The sequence below is a fragment of the Colias croceus genome, chromosome 1 (assembly GCF_905220415.1).
Source record: "Colias croceus chromosome 1, ilColCroc2.1".
NCBI classification, from domain to species: Eukaryota; Metazoa; Arthropoda; class Insecta; order Lepidoptera; family Pieridae; genus Colias; species Colias croceus.
This window is the reverse complement of record NC_059537.1, coordinates 5,015,187-5,039,428: the sequence shown is the minus strand read 5'-3', so window position 1 is coordinate 5,039,428 and position 24,242 is coordinate 5,015,187. Positions and strand designations below refer to the sequence as shown.

General features: G+C 35.5%; 1 protein-coding gene across 2 annotated transcripts; it reads left to right on the top strand.

Annotated features, from left to right (window-relative positions):
* Positions 1 to 721: 721 nt before the first annotated feature.
* LOC123690917 (ubiquitin-protein ligase E3C) lies at positions 722 to 18,611 on the top strand. 2 transcript variants are annotated; one of them, XM_045635077.1, is made up of 20 exons: positions 722 to 1,051; positions 1,149 to 1,352; positions 3,139 to 3,258; positions 3,634 to 3,760; positions 4,009 to 4,162; positions 4,359 to 4,582; positions 4,783 to 5,167; positions 5,325 to 5,593; positions 5,816 to 6,042; positions 6,800 to 7,001; positions 10,347 to 10,461; positions 10,587 to 10,705; positions 10,824 to 10,935; positions 11,224 to 11,356; positions 12,555 to 12,767; positions 13,055 to 13,149; positions 14,649 to 14,809; positions 15,303 to 15,433; positions 15,804 to 15,971; positions 18,271 to 18,611. In XM_045635077.1, exons 1-19 carry the CDS (start codon positions 926 to 928, stop codon positions 15,969 to 15,971), a joined length of 3,285 nt encoding a protein of 1,094 aa, XP_045491033.1. In that variant the 5' UTR covers positions 722 to 925; the 3' UTR covers positions 18,271 to 18,611. The 2 variants fall into 2 exon arrangements, with proteins under 2 accessions (XP_045491033.1, XP_045491024.1); XM_045635068.1 differs by lacking the exons at positions 14,649 to 14,809; positions 15,303 to 15,433; positions 15,804 to 15,971; positions 18,271 to 18,611 and adding an exon at positions 13,743 to 14,143 and having other exon boundaries at positions 891 to 1,051.
* The last annotated feature ends 5,631 nt before the right edge of the window (positions 18,612 to 24,242 follow it).

The window sequence follows — 24,242 nt, the reverse complement described above, 5'->3', positions numbered from 1 at the left end:
ACAGAGCATGTACATCATAATAACGAGAACATAAAATGGCGCCCGGCCACAGTAGGTATTTGAGCTAACTTCAAATGTCAAACGGTATAGAATTAGCACTGACTGACGTATAGTCATATATTTTCACTTAGCAGAATATTCATTAGTTAGAAAGAGACAGTATTCGTTTTATTATTTCGGTATCGAAATGCATGATATTTGTATAATCAGTTGTTTGTATAGAACATTATGCCCTGTCCATAGGATTCCTTAGTCATTGGTCCAGACACAAATGACAAAGACTATAAGGTAAACTGTGTGGTGAACTCTTGGGTAAACCAAGGGGTAATCTATACTACACTCATACTACATGACCACAGAACCTACATGACACTACTCAAGCAGACACTCGGCTCGCGTCGCGACGAAGCGCTCCGAACCGAATAATGGTAGATTAAAGTCTAGTCATACTCATAAAATAACAATTTACTAAAAAGCCTGAAAAACTAACTTTAAAACCGTAGACAGCCTCTTTCTACGTTTAAAACAAAGTTAAAACACGCTCCGTATTATAATTTGAACATACTCTGTGGTAGTTAAACGTCAAAGCAAAGGTAAATGTCAATCTGTAAACTTTTTAATGTCAAAAAAATAATTATCACTGTCGAATGTTGTTAGCAAAGAATACTTATACTCTAAAAAAGAGTTTAAGAAAGATTCTCTAAAGAAGAGATTGGTTGTTAGAGATTTCTGAATAATTATGTTCGTGATTGATAACTCCGTACAAATAAAGGAACTCATGTTTATTAATTATTAAAGGAAATCAAATATAATGTAATAATACTTAATCTTGTGAAAATCTTTACTTTTTTCTAAGCGTTTCTGGAGGTTTCCTTGTCACAAATTGTAACTTTCAGCTGATTGTTGTTTACGCAAAAATTTAGAAATGTATTCTTTTGAGGGCGACTTTAGAAGGAAACCTCAGCAAAATCTAGCAGGTGCTAGTGCTCAGCGTAAGACTGATAGGGATAGTCTTATACACCAGTCGCAATTACAACGACAAAAACGAGAGGTAAGTTTTAGAGAGAGTAAAAATAACGACGACAGCTTCTATGTTTTTGTGTACACGCGTGTGTATGCTTCGTATTAATTCATGCTACCTATTTCAGGAACATAGAAGAAGACTTATTAGTACGATAAAAATCCAAGCTTATGTTCGAAGTTATCTCACTAGAAAGCACTGTAAACAACATGAAAGGCATAATTTTGATAACCTATTCTCTCAAATCGTGAATGACGATCACGCAATTTTATCAAGCCTTGTCGCCAAAATATTGTTCTTTTATGATCACAAAACAGACTGTAACAGATTGGTGAGTTTTTATTTCTTATTAGTTATTCCTTATGCAATGAAATTTTCCTGTATCTGGACAAAGTTAAAACATTATTATCAACATTTAAAATGCTTGTAAATGTATGTATCTAGATTCCAAATATGTACATTGACATATAATGCAGCAGAGGAGATTTAATTCATTTGAATTATTTTAAATATATCAAAGACATGCATTTGTAGAACTAGAAAATAGTAAAGGAGAATGCCCATGAAAGTATGGACCACAGTATAGTGTTGCGTCAATGCCAGAAAGGTTTTGGAGGGTTCTTCGATATTCAAAATATTTTTACCAATTGATTTTTTTGTGATAAAAACAGGGGTTTTCAAGATATTGAGAAAAATGTGAAATAACCTCAAAACTTAAATAACCCCGATTTAGTTAGGTTTATGTTATTTAGGTAGTATTTTATCGTCCGAAGGTTATTTTTCGTTTAACATATTTAATCTATGCGTAGAGCTTATGCTTTCAGACTGTCACAGAAGTCTATCTGTTCATCGGCTAGTGTAGGTAGGCACCAGAAATCTTCCGGGACGGATTTCAATAAACCAACGGATTTCAAACCTAAATATATATTTAAAAAATGCCAATAGAGTTTTTATTCGGTTTACATGTTTTTGTTGTTGTTTGAATCATTTTTTCACTACATATTCGAAGAAAGAAACAAATAAGAAATAACTGGTTACCTACCAAGCTATGTCATAATAATATTTTTTTATATACATATATTTATATTATTTTACTTCACTATCTATGTTAAAACAACCTACAGTGTATAAACAATACCTTACAGAGTGATTTTATGTTAATTGATTTTTTTTTGTAATTCAATGAAAACAATAATCGATATTAATACATTTAGCTATTTACCATAGTAAATGTCATAATGGTTGCTCGGTTACCGTGGTAACCGGTAATGGATACTAAATCTATGGTAACGGATCTAAACAATTACATGTCTTATTAGATTTTACAAAACATTCCCTGATCAAAATATATTTTCCGATAGTAAGAAGGCCTCTAAATTGCCGAGATTTTTTTTAAAAGTACATATTTTTATCTTGATGCATGAGAAAAACCCGTACCAAAAATGTAAACGGTAATGGACACTAAATCTATAATAACGGATCTAAACAATTACATGTCTTATTAGATTTTACAAAACATTCCCTGTTCAAAATATATTTTCCGATGGTAAGAAGGCCTCTAAATTGCCGAGATTTTTTTAATAGTATTGTTGTCTTGATGCATGAGAAAAACCAGTACCAAAAATGGGCATTCTCCTTTAATGAAATTAACATTTGATGTTAACTTGAGTTATAGAGTTGAATTAATTTCCAATAAGAAATTGTCAAATTTGCCCTAAAAACATGAAATGTTCATGTTTTTGAATGAAAAAAATTATTTTAAGATTGAATTTTTTTATTCAATTCCAAATTAAGTTGTACTTTTAATACTAAAAAATAAGACAGTCAACAAAATCTTAAGTTTTATTGGCCAATAAAGTGAAGTCCCATTTCCCCTAGTAGGGTATCTTATGTGGCATTATCCATACATCTGTTTCTCTGATGCTTTTTTCTTTAAGGATAAGTAAGTGATCTGTCTTCGTCTTCACCGGGAATCAAACCCAGGACCCCTTGATTCTATGCTCACGCATTAACCACTCTACCAAGGAGGCAGTCAATTGTCCAGTAGGGTGATAAATTATGTTATATGATGTAGTTTATTTTAATTTGCATGAATTGAATATTTTTCCTCTTTTTAGGTTTCAATATCACAAATTTTACTCAAGCAATGGCAGAAGGTATTTCAAAGTAGTGGTTCATCAATACAAATAAGAAGATTGTTAGTTTTACACTTACGGCTATTGAAAGATGATTCAGAGGTAATTCATTAATTTATTTGTGTAAATATTAAAACTAGTTGCTCCGCGCGGTTTCACCCCCGTGGCTCCACTCCTGTTAGTCATAGCGTGATGATATATAGCCTATAGCCTTCCTCGATAAATGAGCTATCTAATACCGAAAGAATTTTTTAAATCGGACCAGTAGTTCCCGAGATTAGCGCGTTCAAACAAACAAACAAACTCTTCAGCTTTATAATATTAGTATAGATTTGCTGAAATCTCACCAAGAAGGTGGAGGGATTGAAAAGTGAAAATATTAACTCAAATGTCTCCATTAATCTATACAATTTGTATAAATTTACTTCTCATTAAAACTATGATTGGATACAATTGATAACTCCATTTATTATATAGGTGCCCTTAGCTGTACCGTTACGAATGTTCGAAGTTTTTACATCAGCCAATACAGTAACGAATGTGATGAATCGTGAAGATGCCATCAATACTGTTGGACGAACTTTCCTTTATCTTGTCAAAAGAGGTGAGTTAAAGCCTTAAAAGTAATTAACACAATATCTGTACAAATAATTGCTAATTTACACTGTAAATGCTCATTTTATTGATGCAATGAAAAGTCTACATTTTGGTTATTAATATTTGTTGCAATGCAAGTTCTCTGTTTTTTTCTGCTAAGATTTTGGTTTATACCCAATATGATGCATTATTCCACTTTAGTATAATAGGAAATCAAAATATTCAGATTTATATATGTATTATTTTATATTTCAGGCTACTTTAAAGATATATGTCAGTTAATATGTAGGCGAACACCTCCACTGTACGGGCCGTCGCCGAATCCGCCGACTCCACTCTGTGGAGCCCTTTTTGATCTAATACAAAGACCTTTAAGCATCACAAGTAGAGTGAATATAGCTGAATATGAGTAAGTAATAACTTTTTACAGATTATTGAATTCTATTCATACTGAACTTTATATTAGTTTCTAATCTAATTCATTTTAATTGATTGCTAAAATTTACGATAATATTATAATTCTCAAAAAAAAAAAATCTTAATAAATATTGACATTGTTGCGTTTGAAAACACCCATCATGAATTACTATCTAATGTTATTTCAGTGATACAATTATGACGGAGTTTACGTCGGCATTTCTATGCAAGCCATATCCTGAACCAATAGAAATGTTCATCATACCAGCACTAACTGGCGATGCAAATAGACCTTTTCCCTTCGTCTCGTTGATACAATGCCTGCAAGATGATTCTAAGTATAATGATGGGAGACTCTTGAATGACTCCTGGTTATTGCATTCTGTTTTAATGTTGGAACCTGTTGGTTTTGGTAAGTGTTTTTATGATATTTCCTAAAAATGACAAAAAATTGAAGATAATAATTATACAAGATTAATAGTTACAAACTAAAATGTAGTTATTAAACAATCTCTTTAATTTCGTATTCTTGCAATTTTAATTCAAGTCATGGGTTAAATTTAGTATTGCCATTGTTGTATCTACAGTACAATATTTTAAATCATGTTTCAGTTAATGATGTGCGAAGATTAGATCACACAAGACTGCCGCTCAATAGAATTGTACTCAATTACCTTAAGGTCTTAGCTAAACTAACAGTGAATGCGTGCAATAAACAAATAACGTACGAGTATGAAGACTCATTGTACAGTCAAGAAACAGCTGCCGACAATGACGACGATGATAGTGATAGCGAAAGTGAACCTAATCCCACTTCAGTTAGAGAACAAAATCTTTTGACCAAATGTGTTGAGACGTTGAATGAACCTGAGCGGTGTGTGATGAAAACGTGCGCACAGATCGTGGAAAGTGACTTGAGTGATGAATTTTTGGACTCCATGTCGCAGATATGTCATAATTTACTATTGAGCCATCGGATGGCATTACATAAATATAGGTAAGCTTTTCTTTCTTTGTAATGAATACAATGAGAAATGTGTGTAGGATTTAATATCAATTGAATTTTTACCATCAAATTTGAATTTTATTGCTTAGCTGTCATTTTTGTCAATTAAAAATGTTCAAAACATATACATAACACAATTTTCTTTTAGGTTACTATACACGCTAGCTTTCAAACCGATATTCCTACGTGGTTTATGGCAATGGCTGACAAGTATGTCTCACGAATCGTCATTCGGTGGGTCGAATACGCCGTTAATATCAGCATTATCCCGTGGTATGGGAGCAGATACCTCAGTCATTGGAGTACATAGACTGTTAGCACCGTTGGCTGTGTTCTGTGCGTTGTTCACTCTGCTGATCGGAACTCTGCATGACACCGAGTTCTTTAGGGATATGGACGGCGACGATAAGATATGCCGTGAGTTGCATTTTTTGTAGTATGTGAATTAAATAATTTGGTCAGTAAAAGTTACAATATATTCTCCAACTTTCCTTTAAATTATCAAAAAAAATTTTTTTGCTTTTCATTTCAAACTTAGTAATATCCTATTCTTTTACTTAGCAAATAAGTTATGTGTACTCAAAAATATATTTATATGATATAATTCTTGTTTTTTTTCACATTCATACTTTTTTCCAGTTCCGAACATGTCAAACAGTTCCCCCGCTGGGCGTGTCCACGCGTTCGATTTTTCTGAACTAAGTGGATTATGCCGTACACTGAAACAAGTGTGTCTCGGTTTAGTGGAACTAGTGTATCCAGAAACCAGACCGTTTGTAGTAGTACAATATAAAGATTCGGCGGGAGGTTCTCAGAGTGATGTGTCTGGGAAGAATTTGACGCCGGCTTGGACTCATTTGTTCAAGGTTTGTTGTTGCGCATATGCCTTATTGCAAGTAATAAAAAACATTGTTATTTAATCTTATAATGTAATAATATAATAATCTGTATTCATATCATTGTTGTTAATAAAGTTATTAAGTAAGAAAATATTAAATAAACCCATTTACTATGCGCATAGAAATCACAAGAAATTAATTTTTTGACATCCTATTCCATACCACACACGTGTACGCGATTGAGTATTTGAATAAAAAATTTTTTTGTGCTAAAATCTAAATGGAAAGATTATATATTAGTTTTATAACAAAACTATTTTTTTGCAATAATTCAAAAGTTATTTCAAAATAAAAATTAGTCTTTGAATCCAGTACCGAAAACACACCGACAACTCCCGAAGCGTCACCCGGACGCGTGTGACGTCATAATGTTAGTTTTGACACATTGCAGTTGATAGAAAAACGTATACAACTAAAACATTTTGACGTCACATCTATGGTGACCAGTCAAGGCGCGTTTATAGTCACGTGATTTTAATTTAAATTTCATCAATTTTAATAGCTTATAATTAAATGAAAATTTTTTTTTTGAGTTTTTTGCATTAAATATCAATATTATTAATAATAAGGTTTTAAAATACAAAAAAAAATCAATAATTTTTTTTATTCAAATACTCAATTACTAAGTGTACTATACGTTAATACATAAAAGTTATAGTGAAAGTTATTTCTTTGAATAGCAATACACAATGGAATCATATTAACATGATATTCCGTACGGCAGGTATGCACGCAACTCCTCCGTGCACTATACGCCCGGGACAGCCGGCTACAATTTACAGGCGGTGTGTCCTGGGCATCTCCAGGGGCAGCTGGTGTTCCGCCCGCACCAGCTGATGGTACTGCCGCGTCTCTGGCCGTGAGAGGACGGAACCGTAGGACTTATAGGGCACACCTCGCTCATCTAGCACCTACTACTGACCAAGGTTAGTGTGCTTAAGAAACTGGAAAAGGTGCTTTTTTGGACAGGTGAACAAAAAAAATGGGGCAATTCTTTAGTGGTCTATAACTGCTCCAAGTTCACGGGCGGTGTGTCGTGGGTGTCTTTCTGCTCGGCTGGTGTTCCGCCCGCACCAGCAGATGGTACTGCCGCGTCTCTAGCCGTGAGGGGACGGAACCGTTAAGCTGGGTATCGACTTCGCGCTCCTGGCGCGCGCGCGCCATGAATGACCACGCCGAGAGTGCGTTCCGCGGAGCGCGTTCCAAATAATTGAAGTATATCAACCAAGCGCGCCTGGCGCGCGTGGCAACCGTTCCAGTGTTTGACCGTTCATCATGGAAGCTAGTCGTGTACGAGCAGCAGCAGCTTTTGTAATTATACACAGCATAATAAGAAAGAAAAAACAGAAACGAAAAGTGCGTTGGTGGATAAAAGAGCTGTACCGAAAAAGAATGCAGTATGGAGTGACACTTATAAGAGATATGCAGTTCGAAGTGATAGAAGACACAATAAAAAACTTCACTTCACTTTGGTTATCCATAATTATTACTCGGAGCGCAACAAACACAATAAATACGACAAACCCGTCTCCATTGGCGCGCGCGCCACGATTGATGCGCGGTAAAAAACCGACACCCAACGGAACGGACCGCTCCGCGTTCGACCGCTCCAACGAACATTTTGGCGCGCGTTCCAAACTGGTATCCATTTCACGCGGCTGGAGCGCGCGCCAATGTTCGATCTCTTGGAGCGCGAAGTCGATACTCACCTTAGGACTTATAGGGCACACCTCGCTCATCTAGCTCCTACGACTGGCCAAGGTTAGTGTGCTTAAGAGGCCGGCGGACGACAATTTTTCCATACAAACGTAATACCAAAATAATTTTCAGTTTGAGCATATTTCCACTTTATTGTGTTGTTATTCGGAATAAGACAGTATTTATCTAGGTTCCCATATTATTTTTATTGCAAAATACTTAAATACAACGAATTGTAAACGATTTGTATTTCTCACATTTTTAAAGTATAAATGATATGTTTTCTACTCATCCATTCTGTAATAAAAACGGCAATATTCTTAATGTAATGTAATTCGAAACATGGTTTACATTTTTAAGTTACACAATATGCAAAAAAAATTGGAAAAGCATTGAGTTTTCATTCATCGTTTTTGGTATTACGGCACACGTTCAAATTAATCACAAATTTTCATCGGTCGTCGTGCTGTCGCATCAAGCACAATATACAGATACATACAGTAAACTTCATAGTATAGAAAAAAGTTTGTATGTGTTGGTAATATTTTCGATGTGTGAAAACCACGTCACCACTTTGTCAAGCACAAGCCTGTCAAACTATTTTCTTTTTAATCCTAAAACAAAAAGGTGGAGGTTCTATGCTCGTATAATAATAATTTTAATTTATTTTTGCATATTTTGTGTTTTTTAGTTTAATTTAATTTATCGTTTTAAATATAATTAAGTAGGTATACCTAAATACAAGTATTGTTAATTCTGGTTTAAAATAATTACTTTAATAATTAGTTTAATTAAAATAATTTGCGCCTGTAATCACTACACATATTAGCAACATAATAAATTTTCTAGTGTATCAATTTTTTTTTCTACGAATTTATTTAGGTAGCTCAGTCGGCCGCGAAAATCCCAATATTTTAAATATTTTTTTAAAAATCGTGTTTTTAAAATAAAACTCTGGGTGTTCTACTCGTGTAAAGAGAAGCTCCTTAGATATTTCCGATAAAAAAGGGTCAAAGGATATCACTTTTTTGCGCCTAAAAGTAAAAACATATAGTGCATTGTGCGTGCGTATTTTTTGCCAATTGTATTGTAATATTTCTGACTAGCTTCCACCCGCGTCTCCGTCCGCGCGGAAGTCGGTCTTCGCGTGGATGGTTTATTTCTCCATTTTGAGTTACTCTGACAATGACATCTTATAAAAAAAAGGATCCACTGCGGGTAACGCAACGTGTGTTCGCGGTTCTACAGAACAACGTCTATGGATAAAACTGAAAAATTAAGATTATTTTTTTCCACGTGTTATTCCAGGATAAAAAGTATCTAAAAGTATATATTGTATGCCCAGGATAATAAAGTATAATTATTATGCCAAGTTTCATCGAAATCGAACTGTTAGTTTTCACGTGATGTCAGCATACAGACAGACAGACAGACGGACAGACAAAAATTTTTTTAATCACATATTTGGGTTTGGTATCGATCCAGTAACACCCCCTGCTATTTACTTTTTCGATATTTTCAATGTACAGAATTGACCCTTCTACAGATTTTTTTATTATATACAGTATAGAGTATAGATTATATTTGCGAAAAAAATGTACCCTGATTTTTACAGCTACATTTTTTTTCTACAAAGCCTAGATGTTGAGATATTATTGAAGACTAGATTTTCGCCCGCGGCTTCGCCCGCGTTTGCAAAGGAAAACCCGCATAGTTCCCGTTCCCGTGGGATTTTCGGGATAAAAATCCTATGTGTTAATCTAAGTTACCCTCTATATGTGTGCTAAATTTCATTGTAATCGGTTCAGTAGTTTTTACGTGAAAGAGTAACAAACATCCATACATCCATACAAACTTTCGCATTTATAATATTACTAGTAGGATATAAGTGTTGTAGAGAAATTTCCTTAAAACGCATTGCTATTCTGCACATACACTTACGATTGCCCAAAGTTTGCTGCAAAAATAAAGTAAATAAGAAACATTATATTCCTAAATAAAAAGAAATGAGTTTGTCAATATGAATGAATGGTACACTCACACAACTACACACTAATCACACAAATTCACGCGCGGCTTCGGCGGGAATTGTGCAACAGAGACAACAATATTCGACCGTATTTTGCCTTCACTTCGAATTGCAGTTGGCAGCGGCCTCCGCCGGACTCTTAAGAAACTGGAAAAGGTGCTTTTTTGGACAGGTGAACAAAAAATGGGGCAATTCTTTAGTGGTCTATAACTGCTCCAAGTTCACGGGTGGTGAGTCATGTGTTAACGCCACGTCTCTAGCCGTGAGGCTCTAGCCGCTCATCTAGTTAGTGGACCACGTTAGGTAAAAAAAAGTTATTTTCAGAGGTGAAAAATTGATGCAAAAGTCATTGGGGCTCGTCAAATTTGGTGCTGTTCTTTGTAATACAACTTCTATTGCGGTAAGGCGACAATACTGTAACGCAAAATTATTTGATGTAAAATTTAAAAGTTGTTTAGAAATGGTGGCCAAATTACAATTTTCCGTTTTTTGTTTTGTACATTTTTTTTTTTATTCTATTTATTATTTCATCTTAAATTTACAGATGAGGGTCCCCCATTAACAATCAAGGAATTGAGAACAGTCACTATATTGAGAGAGATACCATTTGTTGTGCCATTCGCGACGCGTGTTCTGATTTTCCAAGGCCTTTTGTTGAGGTAATTGTAAAAATGATTCTAGATATATAGATGACAAAAATAATCTGTACTGATTTTAGAAATTTTATTAAAGTTTATTATGCCCCAAAGTTCAACATAGTATAATGATTCTAAAATGATTACAGGGAAAAGCATGACCATTGGTATGAAATGACGAATTTCAATGAAGGTCCATCAATAAATATTAGCGTTCGTCGAACGCATCTATACGAAGACGCTTTTGATAAATTAAGACCTGAGAACGGTAAGTCTATTGATGAGATTATTAAGTATCAGTGATTATTGATTACAATTCGATCAAAGGATTCGGTGCTTTGTTTTATTTCACTGATGATTAAAAAAAAAGATTTATTTACTTTTAGAACCAAATTTAAAACTTAAACTTCGAGTTCAGCTAATAAATCAAGCTGGTGCAGAAGAGCCCGGAGTAGATGGCGGTGGACTTTTTAGGGAATTTCTATCTGAACTATTAAAGTAAGTAACAATTATTTGTGGTAAAGAAATATATAGTGTTTCTTATACATAAAGTAAGTAAGTGAAATAATTGACTTGAGTGTCAGTAATATCATGTGTTAGGGCCAACTTTTATTTTATAATAGGCATTATATATTATTCATTCAATATAAAATCGTTCTTAATTACTATTATTTTAAAAGTGAATTTAGTTATTAATTTCCACTTGATATTATATTTTGATAATAAAACTGAATTTGAAGGAAAAAATAGTAGAGACAACAGCTTAAAAAAATTGACGAATTTCAGATCAGCCTTCGATCCCAACAGAGGACTGTTCAGATTGACAAAAGACAACATGTTGTACCCAAACCCTGGTGTTCACTTGCTGTATGATGATTTTCCCATGCACTACTATTTTATTGGAAGGATGTTAGGAAAGGTATACTGACTGATTTGTGTTATTATAATCTTTAATACCTATGTTATCCTGAGGAAGAGAGGAAAAATTCGCTCTTTCTCTTTTGATATATCAAAATTTTCTGAAATTTACAGATTTTGCATAATTGGGTTTTAAGTTTTAACGGAATTTTATTTATCTCATACTCGATGTTTTCCAGGATAACACGTTATGAATTTAATTTGAAGTAAAAAAATCGTATTAATAGTAGTAGTTCGCATGGGCGTAGCCACGGTGGGGCAGGGTGGGGCGCTTGCCCCACTCTAGCTTTGACCTGGAAGGTACGTAGATACCTAACCAAATCTAAAAATTCAAGTACCTACTAACTACTAAGCTTAATATCCGTAAGAAAATTCACACTCGATTCTCGAAAGTCGACAGGCGACACAGAAAATGCGACCTTTATAATTAGTATTATTCACCTCTAAATTGACTGACTAACAACTAACAAGTGTCATACGCCCAGCGACCAAACGGCTGAAGATTTTTGGATCTATTTCGTGGTGTGGTAGGTGAACAATAAGGTGTTTTGAATAAGAATAATTCGAATAACGAATTACACACGAAAGAAGAAAATAGCTGAGGCTTTTTTCTAGTGCCTACACTAGAAAAAAGGCATTCGCGAATGCCTTCGCAAATGCTTTCGCGAATGCCATCGCGTATGCCTTCGCAAATGCCTTCGCGAATGCCTTCGCGAATGCCTTGGCAAATGCCTTCGCCAATGCCTTCGCGAATGCCATCGCGAATGCCTTCGCAAATGCCTTCGCGAGTGCCTTCACGAATGCCTTCGCGAATGCCATCGCAAATGCCATCGCAAATGCCTTCGCGAGTGCCTTCACGAATGCCTTCGCGAATGCCATCGCAAATGCCTTCGCGAATGCCTTCGCCAATGCCTTCGCGAATGCCTTCGCAAATGCCTTCGCGAGTGCCTTCGCGAATGCCTTCGCAAATGCCGGCGGTACGGCCGCCGGCAATTGAAGACCTGGATATAACTTTGGGTACATACTTGGTACATACAGTTGCTAGTTACATAATATTATTTTTTATTGTTGCCCCACCTTGAGCCCATGGCTAGCTACGCCCATGACTGTAGTTGTGCATTGATATCTTATTAATACTATAATTTTTAGTTCATGATGAACCCATTACATTTTCTTTTCAAGTTATTTTGATATTTCAGGCGCTATACGAGAATCTGCTAGTAGAATTGCCTCTAGCGGAATTCTTCCTAGCTAAACTATGTTCGTCCCGCGAGCCCGACGTGCACGCACTCGCGTCTCTCGACCCGGGACTGTATAGAGGCTTGCTGTTGCTCAAGTCCCACAGGTGGGAGGACGTACCGGACTTGGGACTGGACTTTACTATTGTTAGCGATGAACTAGGGGAGCAAAGGGTGAGTTGATTTTGTACTCTTGTAAATTCCAGAAAAATCTTTATTTGACATTTTAGGTCAGTATAGATCTGACTAGTACAATAGCGACAATTTCTTTAAAAATGAATTTTAAAACTACAACAATAAGTAAAATAAATAGTGAGTTTTTCATTATTACTTTTCATAGTACTCACTGGAAATTCAAAACTTTAATTTTATAGGGCTTGTTATGAGATTTGCACTATATTATGTTGCCTATTTAAAATCTATAATAATAATTAAAAATGTAATAACATTCCTACAAATAGATAGAAGAACTTAAACCGGGCGGCGCCAACATTCCCGTGACGGCCGAGAATAGGATAGAATATATTCATCTCGTCGCTGATTTTAAACTTAATAGGTAAGTTTCACTTCTATAACGTCCCTTGTACAATGTACATAACATCGCTTTCTCTTTCACCGCTCAACAGACAAATTCATGCACAACATTTCGATTGCGAAATTTGCCTTGCATCCACACGCAGATCCGCGTGCAGTGCTCAGTACTAAAGCGCGGGCTAACGTTGATCGATTTTTACACTTAAATACATACGAATAGAGTCTAAATTCGCGTTATTCACAGGCAGATCCGCTCACAGGCTTACGTCAATTGGATTACCACACTTAAGGCAATACAAATAGAGTCGAAATTCGCGTTTCCCACAGGCAGAACGCGGTCTCACGCGGTCTCGCGGTCAGTCGTGAGCTTGGACTGGCTGCGCATGTTCTCGTGCCGCGAGCTGCAGCTGCCGATTATTACTCTTAAAGCCTTTGATATAGAGTCTATATTCGTTTCCCCACAGGCAAATCCGAGCACAATGCGCTGCGTTAAAGCGCGGGCTGACTTCGGTGGTGAGCTCGGAGTGGCTGCGCATGTTCTCGTGCCGCGAGCTGCAGCTACCGATTATTACTCTTAAAGCCTTTGATATAGAGTCTATATTCGTTTCCCCACAGGCAAATCCGAGCACAATGCGCTGCGCTAAAACGCGGTCTCACATCGGTGGTGAGCTCGGAGTGGCTGCGCATGTTCTCGTGCCGCGAGCTGCAGCTGCCGATTATTACTCTTAAAGCCTTTGATATAGAGTCTATATTCGTTTCCCCACAGGCAAATCCGAGCACAATGCGCTGCGTTAAAGCGCGGGCTGACTTCGGTGGTGAGCTCGGAGTGGCTGCGCATGTTCTCGTGCCGCGAGCTGCAGCTACCGATTATTACTCTTAAAGCCTTTGATATAGAGTCTATATTCGTTTCCCCACAGGCAAATCCGAGCACAATGCGCTGCGCTAAAACGCGGTCTCACATCGGTGGTGAGCTCGGAGTGGCTGCGCATGTTCTCGTGCCGCGAGCTGCAGCTACCGATTATTACTCTTAAAGCCTTTGATATAGAGTCTATATTCGTTTCCCCACAGGCAAATCCGAGCACAATGCGTTGCGTTAAAGCGCGGGCTGACTTCGGTGGTGAGCTCGGAGTGGTTGCGCATGTTCTCGTGCCGCGAGCTGCAGCTACCGATTATTACTCTTAAAGCCTTTGATATAGAGTCTATATTCGTTTCCCCACAGGCAAATCCGAGCACAATGCGCTGCGCTAAAACGCGGTCTCACATCGGTGGTGAGCTCGGAGTGGCTGCGCATGTTCTCGTGCCGCGAGCTGCAGCTACCGATTATTACTCTTAAAGCCTTTGATATAGAGTCTATATTCGTTTCCCCACAGGCAAATCCGAGCACAATGCGCTGCGTTAAAGCGCGGGCTGACTTCGGTGGTGAGCTCGGAGTGGCTGCGCATGTTCTCGTGCCGCGAGCTGCAGCTACCGATTATTACTCTTAAAGCCTTTGATATAGAGTCTATATTCGTTTCCCCACAGGCAAATCCGAGCACAATGCGCTGCGTTAAAGCGCGGGCTGACTTCGGTGGTGAGCTCGGAGTGGCTGCGCATGTTCTCGTGCCGCGAGCTGCAGCTGCTGGTGTCCGGTGCTGAGGTGCCCATCGACCTGGACGACCTGCGCGCGCACACGCAGTATGGCGGTGAGATATATTGCCTGATTAGTGCAAAAATAAACGAGTCCTGTGCCGAATAAACGAGTCCTGTGCCGAATAAATGAGTCCTGTGCCGAATAAACGAGTCCTGTCCGTACCTGGAACTGGAACTAGAGCGCAAATCTTGGAAGAAAAAAAAAACACTGATTTTTTTAAATTTAGTTACCTCTAATTAACTGACAAATGTCTTTTAAATTGGTTCTTCTTTAACTTACGCTGGTTGGTTAACGTTGGTCTACCCTATTGCCCCTTTCGTCTTTTTTTCTCTATAAGAACTTTACTTGTGCTTGAATAATAACGTTTAAAAATATTTTTTGTCGAATTTGCAACCCATTTGGCGATTGAAGTGTTAAGGCGGTGTATTTTATATCGCCCCCATATGCTATAGCCCTTTTTTAAATATACAACTATTTGAAACAGCATAGATTTTGTTATTTTATTATCATCAAATCTTCCAAAGCTAACAATTTGTTACTTCCAGGTGGATTCTCAGAAACTCATCCAGTGATCGTACAATTCTGGAAGGTTGTGGCTCGCTTTACGGACGACCAGCGTCGGCAGTTACTTAAATTCGTCACCAGCTGTTCAAGGCCACCGCTTTTGGGTTTTAAGGTAACGTGAAAATATATTTTTGTCAAATTATTTTTCTATACAATATGAATGAGATTTAAAATGCCATCAACAGGATAAGAGAACAACTTTTTTGCATTGATCCGTTTTGAATCAATTTTTTTTATATGTATTTCTTGTTTTACCATGAATAAATGAATTCTTTTCTATTCTATTGTATTCTAAAATGTTAGGTATCTTTTATATTATAGATGTTAACGATTAGATGTTTGTTGCTCAGCTTTTCAAAGAGGAGGCAAACCTTTTTTCCTCAGTGCCACTGTTTCTAAGATAATATTAAATCGATTAAAAAGTTGTAATTGTAGTAAAACGATACCTTTCTACGCTATATAAAAAATTCTCTTACATCTAGGATCTACAACCGCCGTTCTGCATCCAATCAGCGGGATCCTCTGACCGGCTGCCCTCATCCTCAACTTGCATGAACCTGCTGAAGATCCCCGAGGTCCAGGATGAGGAGGTGCTCGCTGAGAAGCTGCTGTACGCGATACAAGCGGGCGCCGGGTTTGAACTTAGCTAGGTGAGTTGGGGAGTTAGAAATTTGTAGTTAGGTAAATTGGGACTTTGGAAGTTCTATGTGCGTAGGGAATTTGGGACTTACGTCATTTCACAGCTTCTGGGTGAGTTCTGTTAAGATTTTCGATCTGTTATTGCAAAAAATCTATGAATGTACATGGCAAAACTATCAAAAAATTGCGATTTTGATGTTCAGATCTGGCAAAAGTAGTCAAATCAATTTTGATAAAAAATCGGCGTTAAGAATTGTTTTATTGTTATACAGTATTGAATTTATTTAAAATGGGATTTATAATATGGATACGCCTATCTCAATAACATAGCAAGTACGAGGTTGTGGATTTCGTTATCTATATTTATTACATATAATAAATCTGTAGAAGGGTCAATTCTGTACATTGAAAATATTGAAAAAATAAATAGCAGGGGGTGTTACTGTATCGAAACCAAACCCAAATATGTGATTAAAAAATTTTTTGTCTGTCTGTCTGTATGTTCAGGCATCACGTGAAAACTAACGGTTCGATTTCGATGAAAGTTGGTATGATTATACTTTATTATCCTGGGCATAAAATAGGATACTTTTTATCCCGGAAAAATACGTAGAAAAAAATAAATCTTAATTTTTCCGCGTGGACGGAGTCGCGAGCGGAAGCTAGTATATATATAAAACTCAAATGTGACTGATATAGTGATCTATCAACGCACAGCCCAAACCACTGGACGTATCGGGCTGAAATTTGGCATGCAGGTAGATGTCATAACGTAGGCGTCCCCTAATAAAGGATTTTAGAAAATTCATCCCCTAAAGGGGAAAATAGGGGATAGAAGTTTGTATGAAACTTTTTATTCCTTGGATGTATTCGTGCAAATACTACTGAACCGATTACAATGAAATTAAGTACAGATATAGAGGGTAACTATGATTAACACATAGGATAGGTTTTATCCCGGAAATCCCCCGGGAACGGGAACTATGCGGGTTTTTCTTTGAAAAACGCGGCGTAGCCGTGGGCGGAAAGCTAGTTCGAAATAAGCACGAGGAGTATAACATGTGTAAAAAGTAATTCAGAATGTTATGAAGCTTTTTAAAATAAGAAAGATTTAGCGATATTTTGATGCAAAAAATGACTACAAAAATTGTTGTGCACATTGCTGCATAAATTACGTTAGAATATAAATCATGCTTAAGCCGGCTTTATGCATATAATTGTTTTTAATTACTCCATCATAACTCTTCATTTTATTTTGCTATTGTCTGTCTCTCAGGCTTAAATTTAGACTCTAGTTTTGAACTTGTATAATGTTTCAAACGTTCCTTTAAATTTCAAACGTTTTAAGTACTGTTCGATATGAATTATTGAATTAATTTGGAAGTTTAAAAAATTGCCAAAAGAAAAAATCGAATGTCAGTAGGCATGGCATACATATAAATAAGGGTATCATTTAAGCTATCACCAATTTAATTAGTTTTGTGTTTCTTAAATAATAGGGTTTGTCCTCAAAATAGTAGATCTGTCACCAAAATGTAGTCACCAAACAATGCAAAATCAGTTCCACAATAAATCACCTAAAATCCTGAGATATAAGGTCTAGTACCAAATAAATGTTTTTGTATGTATTATAATAGGTGTGTCCTAATAAGTATTTAAGCAAACTAATTTAAAGAGATCACCAATAAATCATTTTATGTTACTAGAAAACAATTAAAGTTAAAATAATCAATATTTATTCTTAAAAATAATAACCACTGAATAATCAGCTCTGGTTTAATAGCTGGCTTATGGCTAGCATAATAATTTGTAGATAAAACACTTACCTAATTAAAGTTAAAATAATCAATATTTATTGTTAAAAAACAATAATCACTGAATAATCAGCCAGCTTTAAGCGTATGGCTAATCCAAGGCTAATCCAATAATATGTTTTCACATAAAAAGGAGCCGCAGTCAGGGATCGATAATCGATTTATTTGGTGACAGATCTACCATTCTGAGCACAGAGCTATTATTTAAGTAACAAAACTGTTATTATAAGAACGAAGTTTATATTCATGTAATGCAATATAATTTTATTGGTTATCGATCTCTTATTTTACACACATATTAACATTAATTTGATAATTCATACCTGGGAACAATTTTTGTTTATCTGAGAACGAAAATATTTCGTGGTGATAGATCTATTTATTAGGTGATACAACTTGATGACAAATATAAATTTTGGTGATAGAAAATATAGTTCCCTATAAATAATATGTTAGTATATTTTTTTCTTTAAATCGTTTATTTTTTTACTTTCAGGGATCATCGAACGTGAAGAATGAATGTTATTTTACAAGCCGGTTATTAAATTAGTGTTCATATAGATATAAATAGAATATTTTTACAAAACGTTAATCTCATTGTGATAATATGGGCCGATGGTGTAAATATATTATTGGAACAAATTCATTTGCTTTATTTTATTTATGAACAACGTATGGAAATCTTGATATATTTATAACAGATGCATAATTTTTAAAAAGAATACATGTAGCGGTTTTTTAAACTTGAATTAAGGAACGAAAAAGTTTTTTATAATCTGGTGTCAAATTGTTAATTTATACTTGATTCATGTAAATATAATAAATTGTTTAAGGAGCGGTTGTTTCTTTTTTATCCCAAAATTTTAATATCGAAGGGCAAAATAAACCCACATTAATAATATCGTTGCTTAATCCCGTCCTCATAACCTCATTGAAGTGCTTTCAAAGTTGAAGCACTTTTGTAGCATCTCGCCTTATAATGGTACATTCAATCAAACCGACACTGCTTTTATACAGTTGAAAAAATATCGAAAAGTTACCATATGCTCATCAATAACATGCATTAATATTAGCTTAGGCGCATTCATCGGTTTCAATATGGCCGCCACTCGCCGCCATTACCGCTTGACAGTTGCAATCAATCAACCTAACAATCAACGCTGATAGATGCGTTCGCGAACGCTTTCGTTGCGCGCAAGGAAAACGTGCACGTATCCCGCTCCACCTCCTAATCTAATATTAAGATGCATACTTAAGTGTGTTGCACATGATTATAGGGAAAGGGAATTTGACCCATAAAAATTACTATTTTTTTGTGTTTCACCACATCAATTGATAGATAGACAGATTGCATAATTAAACCTAATGACGTGTTTATAGGAGACCATTGTTCAGCAGTGGACAGAAAAAGACTGACGAGAGGATAACTTTCTAACTTTTGATGTGTTTTCTTAATCTCTAGCTCTACTACTCTACTACTACTGTTTTGGAATTAACATCGTACCCAAATAGTGATATATGGTTAGTCATCATCCAATGAAAAAAGAAAAGCTTAGAAATATACTTAGTTGAGGTTGGAACTTGAAATAGTTATGCACGCATGACTGATAAAATTGCATAGGTATAATAAGATGTCTTGCAGAGATTGCCGAGGAACAACGTTACATTGTTTATTTTCTAGACCAATGACCATTAGGATAGAGGATAGACATCAATATTTTTCATTTAACACAACGAACTCCCGAATTTATTATGTTTAGACATTTTTAAATGTGTTTTACCTGATGTGTATAACAAGGCATTCATCACAACTTATTAAACCAATTCATTCAACATGAATGCATTTAATAAAATATTTTCACCAAATCGTCTATAGACAGGATTATGTTTTATTACATCCAATCTGTCGTAGAAAATAAAGGTAAGAGCTGTCAGGTTCGCGTGAGTCATCCGGGCCACCGCGCTCGCTCGCTCGGTTCAATTCAATACCAATGAAAAGATTAAACGATTGCCTGTCAGCCGTAATGTGAATCAAATGGCCAACCATACATTTAAAAACTATAAAAATGTAGCGACTGATGAAGGGACTGGCGTGGAAATAATTTACTGTCAGGAAAATATTGCGAGCTCTTTTCTGTTCTGTTCTAAGAAATGCCTACTTTGATTCCCTTAGGTAGGTACTGCAAGTTCGAATCGAGTTACTTTTTACTTTAAATAAAAATAAATCACTATTTTACTTTCAAAGCACATTCAAAACTCTACTACTATTCATTTTTGCGTTCAACGCACTTGGATTATCCTCTACTAGATAATATATACCTACATATGTGTAAAAACATATTTTTATCGCCATTAGGTACTGACCAAATTAGCACTCGAGTCACGCAGGAGCGCGTCAGACCGCGCTAATTCGGCGCACTTCAACTTGCAACATTGTTCACAACCGCAAACACCGATTGACTTCGAAAGTTCCTAGACACAACAACGACAAATGAATAAAAGATTTGCGCGATTTGTGTTACTTTATTGGCAGAGTATGCTTGTTGCCAGGCAAACGAACTCACAGGTGTACTAATGATTTATACGTCCTTGTTATTTTACCGCTTTTTATACAACATTGGAATAAAAAGAGTTCTCGTAATTTTTAAGTGCTGGTAGTGGGTCACAGATATCTCTAAATAAAACGTGAAGGGAAATCCGTAATGGTACCTACATAGGCTATACCAAAGATAAAGCTGGTAAAAATAGGAGGAATCTTTACTAATTAGCAGGTGGTGTGCTTTAATAACTATATTTTTAGCTATAGTTTACTCACGAATCACGATCTCATATTGTGAACACTTCTATTTATGCATAAATATTTTTTAGGGTCGTAAACTCAGCAACCGTTCAAACAGAATGAGTTGAGTTACAAGTCCTAATTTGTATTGTATATCGAAATAAAGGCGTTATGACACTAACAAAGGCTGACTATCAGCCGCGCGGGTGGCCGGCAACTATGTCCGCATTGCCTATTTCTCGGAAGGTCACTGGGTATAGGCTTTGTATTAAGATGTAAGTCTAGGAGATTGTATAACTACGTAATTATAGGATTGTCAGTTACAAGGAACCAAGATTTATAACATAATTAGGCTAATTTCAGATTTAGAACAGTCGATGAGTGTCATTTGGATAAACGGCTTATTATTATTTGACATTCGTGGAAACATATCATCTTTATTACATTATTGCAGGTAGATGTTGCTTTTTATTTGCCTGTCCCATAATATTTTTCTAATTATCTTAGCTAATTATAATACAGCGCTTGGTTTTCGCCAATTGTGATTAGAGCTTATGTACCTAACATAAGGATGGCAACAAGCTGGACTTTCGATTTCCATTTCGAGATTTTAGTCTCGTAACAAGCTCGTAACTATAGAATTCAGAATCAGAAGGATGTTCAATTTACAACATAGAAATACACCTTCATTATATTTCTATCCATAAAACATACCTAGTTACGAGTTAATCTATTCAAATATTATAAATAAGAAAGAATTTTGGAAGTTTTTTAAAATTTTAAAAGCTATTACATATATTATTTATAAAAATTCTATACGACTTTTAGAAAGCATCTTTACCATGGTTATTATAAACAAGTAATAATAATTATAAACCAATATAAACATAACTGTTATAGTGACGGTTTGCTGAAGCAATTTTCAGTATTCATTTCAAATAAAAATAGAAATGAGGGTAAGAGAGGTTTCTGTAAAATACGCAACCAAATTGTGCGTAATAGTGGGATACAACACGTAAACGATTTGTATTAAAATAAGAAGTTTATTGCAGTACTTATGAAGAGATATTTATGTAATTGTATAATGCTAGGTTTGTACTTTGCTATTGAGCTGTCTTTATCGGTAAAATGAACCATAAAAATTGGTCTTTATGTTGTAATGCCTATAAATTATGCATCTGCGGCAAGTCGCGCTTCAAAATGTACCCTTAAAGTATTACATATTTTATTTTATGAATGTTATTCCTTTAAACTTGATGCAATAAAACTTAGGCTTAAATATTTACGGTTTAAACTTTTAGGTTTGGTAAAATCATACGTTTAACTCGTAAAAATTGCGATATACAGCCTACCTACCTATACCTTTAAATTAAAAAGCTCATCTATCAACTTTTATTCATCTATATCTATATTGTTTTATTTCTTGTGCGAATAAGCAGCTAATTTCTACATATCTGCGCAAGATTAAATTTATTATAAAAGATTGTACCTACCTACCTACTTATCATAATTTTATAGGTTGTACATAATACAATTTATTAACTAAACGTGATACAATCGTGACATAATAATCTTTATCAGGCATGAAACTAATAATACACTGATGTTTAGTCATAATATCATTCCCTGATAAAGCAGAGCGAGATATCCACGACGCGGACGTTGTAACGTCCCGAGGTGACGCATCCAGACGCGTCGCTGCACTAGATGTGATGCGACACGAGATAAATACTTGCTATCTATTTCAATTTCACTAGAGCGAGCTTTATATCATACAAATCTCGGCTTTATTCTGTTCGCCAGCGTCCCGCGCCAGACCACCCAAGACGCAGTGCCACTCCTAAACACATACAAAGCTTTTATCTATCAGTTTGTTGTTTAGGTACACGAAACAACCAAATGATACTAATACCACGCCATTATACACTTTTTACAATTAATGGTTACAGTCACCGATTATCTAATTTAGGCACAATAAGCCATAAAAATAATATAATCGTAAATTAGAATGCTCGTACTTATCCTCGCGAGCCGTAGCGGTCGAGACACAGCACTTAATTTAGCTAATGTAATAAAGTGGTAATCATAAAATGAGGTATGTCTCGAGAGTTATTTAGTATGTCCAAAGGTTCGTTTGATAATAAAGCGTTGAGGTTTTTATTATTCGCGTTCTTACCGACCCTCATATTTCACGTCGTCTGGTCAAAGCGAATTGCTTGTCGCGCTCGTATGTCACACGGCCCAGACCACTGTCATATCGGTATTTTTAGGAAATTTTCAAAGGTTTGTCCGATTTGAATTGTGCACTGTTAAAATTACTAAGAATATGTAAGATTTAATATTTTTGGGAAACGAAGGATGAATCTTACTTGTGTCGAAATCTTACGTATTAAGAAGTAAAAAATATCAATTTGAATAATATATATTCAATGTATCTAAAAATAAATACATATATGCCTTTCTTTAAAAAATGTATGAATCAATAGTATTAAATGCTCTAGTTAAGTAAATCTCAATCTTAATCTCCTTTTTGCTAGAGTAGAGACGAGAATGTAGAGACATAATATGGAATGTATGAAAAACTATTTTCAAATTTATTTCATAGCTAGGTAGATATGAAATATGTGATTATTAAAAAACTATACAAAAAACATTATAATAAAACATGGTCCTAAAAATTGAATGCCAATTTTTTGTTTAGTTTGCTCTACTTTCGATGAAGACGATGCTTCTACTGTGTCACATCGCTGCATCAGCCTCAGTATTAGATTTAATACGGACCTTAGTGTCGTACTTGGCAGAATTGCTGTCAAGTGACGGTATAATAAAATGATGCGGGTCGGGGCACGACGGGCGTTAACAACAGTTAAGTTAACATTACGGCGCTGACACAACTCCCCTTATCGCTAACATAAGAATGTTTTATCGCGAATGTTATACCGATTTACGAGGCTATTTGCCTGTGTTCGAATCTTTATAATTATAAAAACATTTTAATGACTTGATTAAACGATTTTTATGGGCGTTTATTGGCTCGCTGATATAAATTATTATTAAATGGAATAAATTATGTTTACTAACTTATTTTATTGTTGTTTCTTCGACAGATTATGACCTATTTTTAATTAAGATATCTAACTATATAGTTTTTATATCTTTGATGGGCATTTAAAGAGGGATATTATAAATTATTTATAACTATATGAAGGATACCTTCATCCACTCATATTAATAGCGAAATTAATATGTATGTATTTGCTTTTGTATAAATACAATGGCCTGGTTACGTGTGATAACCAATAGAACAACAGGAAAGGGATATATTCATATTGGATTTCAATATGTGTGTACAATCGGGTCTCAACATCGTGTTGTACATTGAAACCATAGGCTAGTGCCTGCATTCAATAGCCCATTCAGGTTCATGTTCGATACTTCATACAGCCTTCGCCGTGCAATCGTCGTGGGTGGCATTTTGCTCATGTCCCTTAGTCCTCACAAAAACAAAAAAGTCACATCTAAAGAAATTAGTCTCTCTAAAACATGGCCAGACATGTGTTACTTTTTGTTCACTCTCAATAAGATTTATGTGTTGGTTCTTCGATATAAACTTGCGGTCGTGTAAACGTTAAAATCCGTGGTTTAATTAAAAATAAGTCGGCCGTATTTTCGAGATATTTTTATTGGTT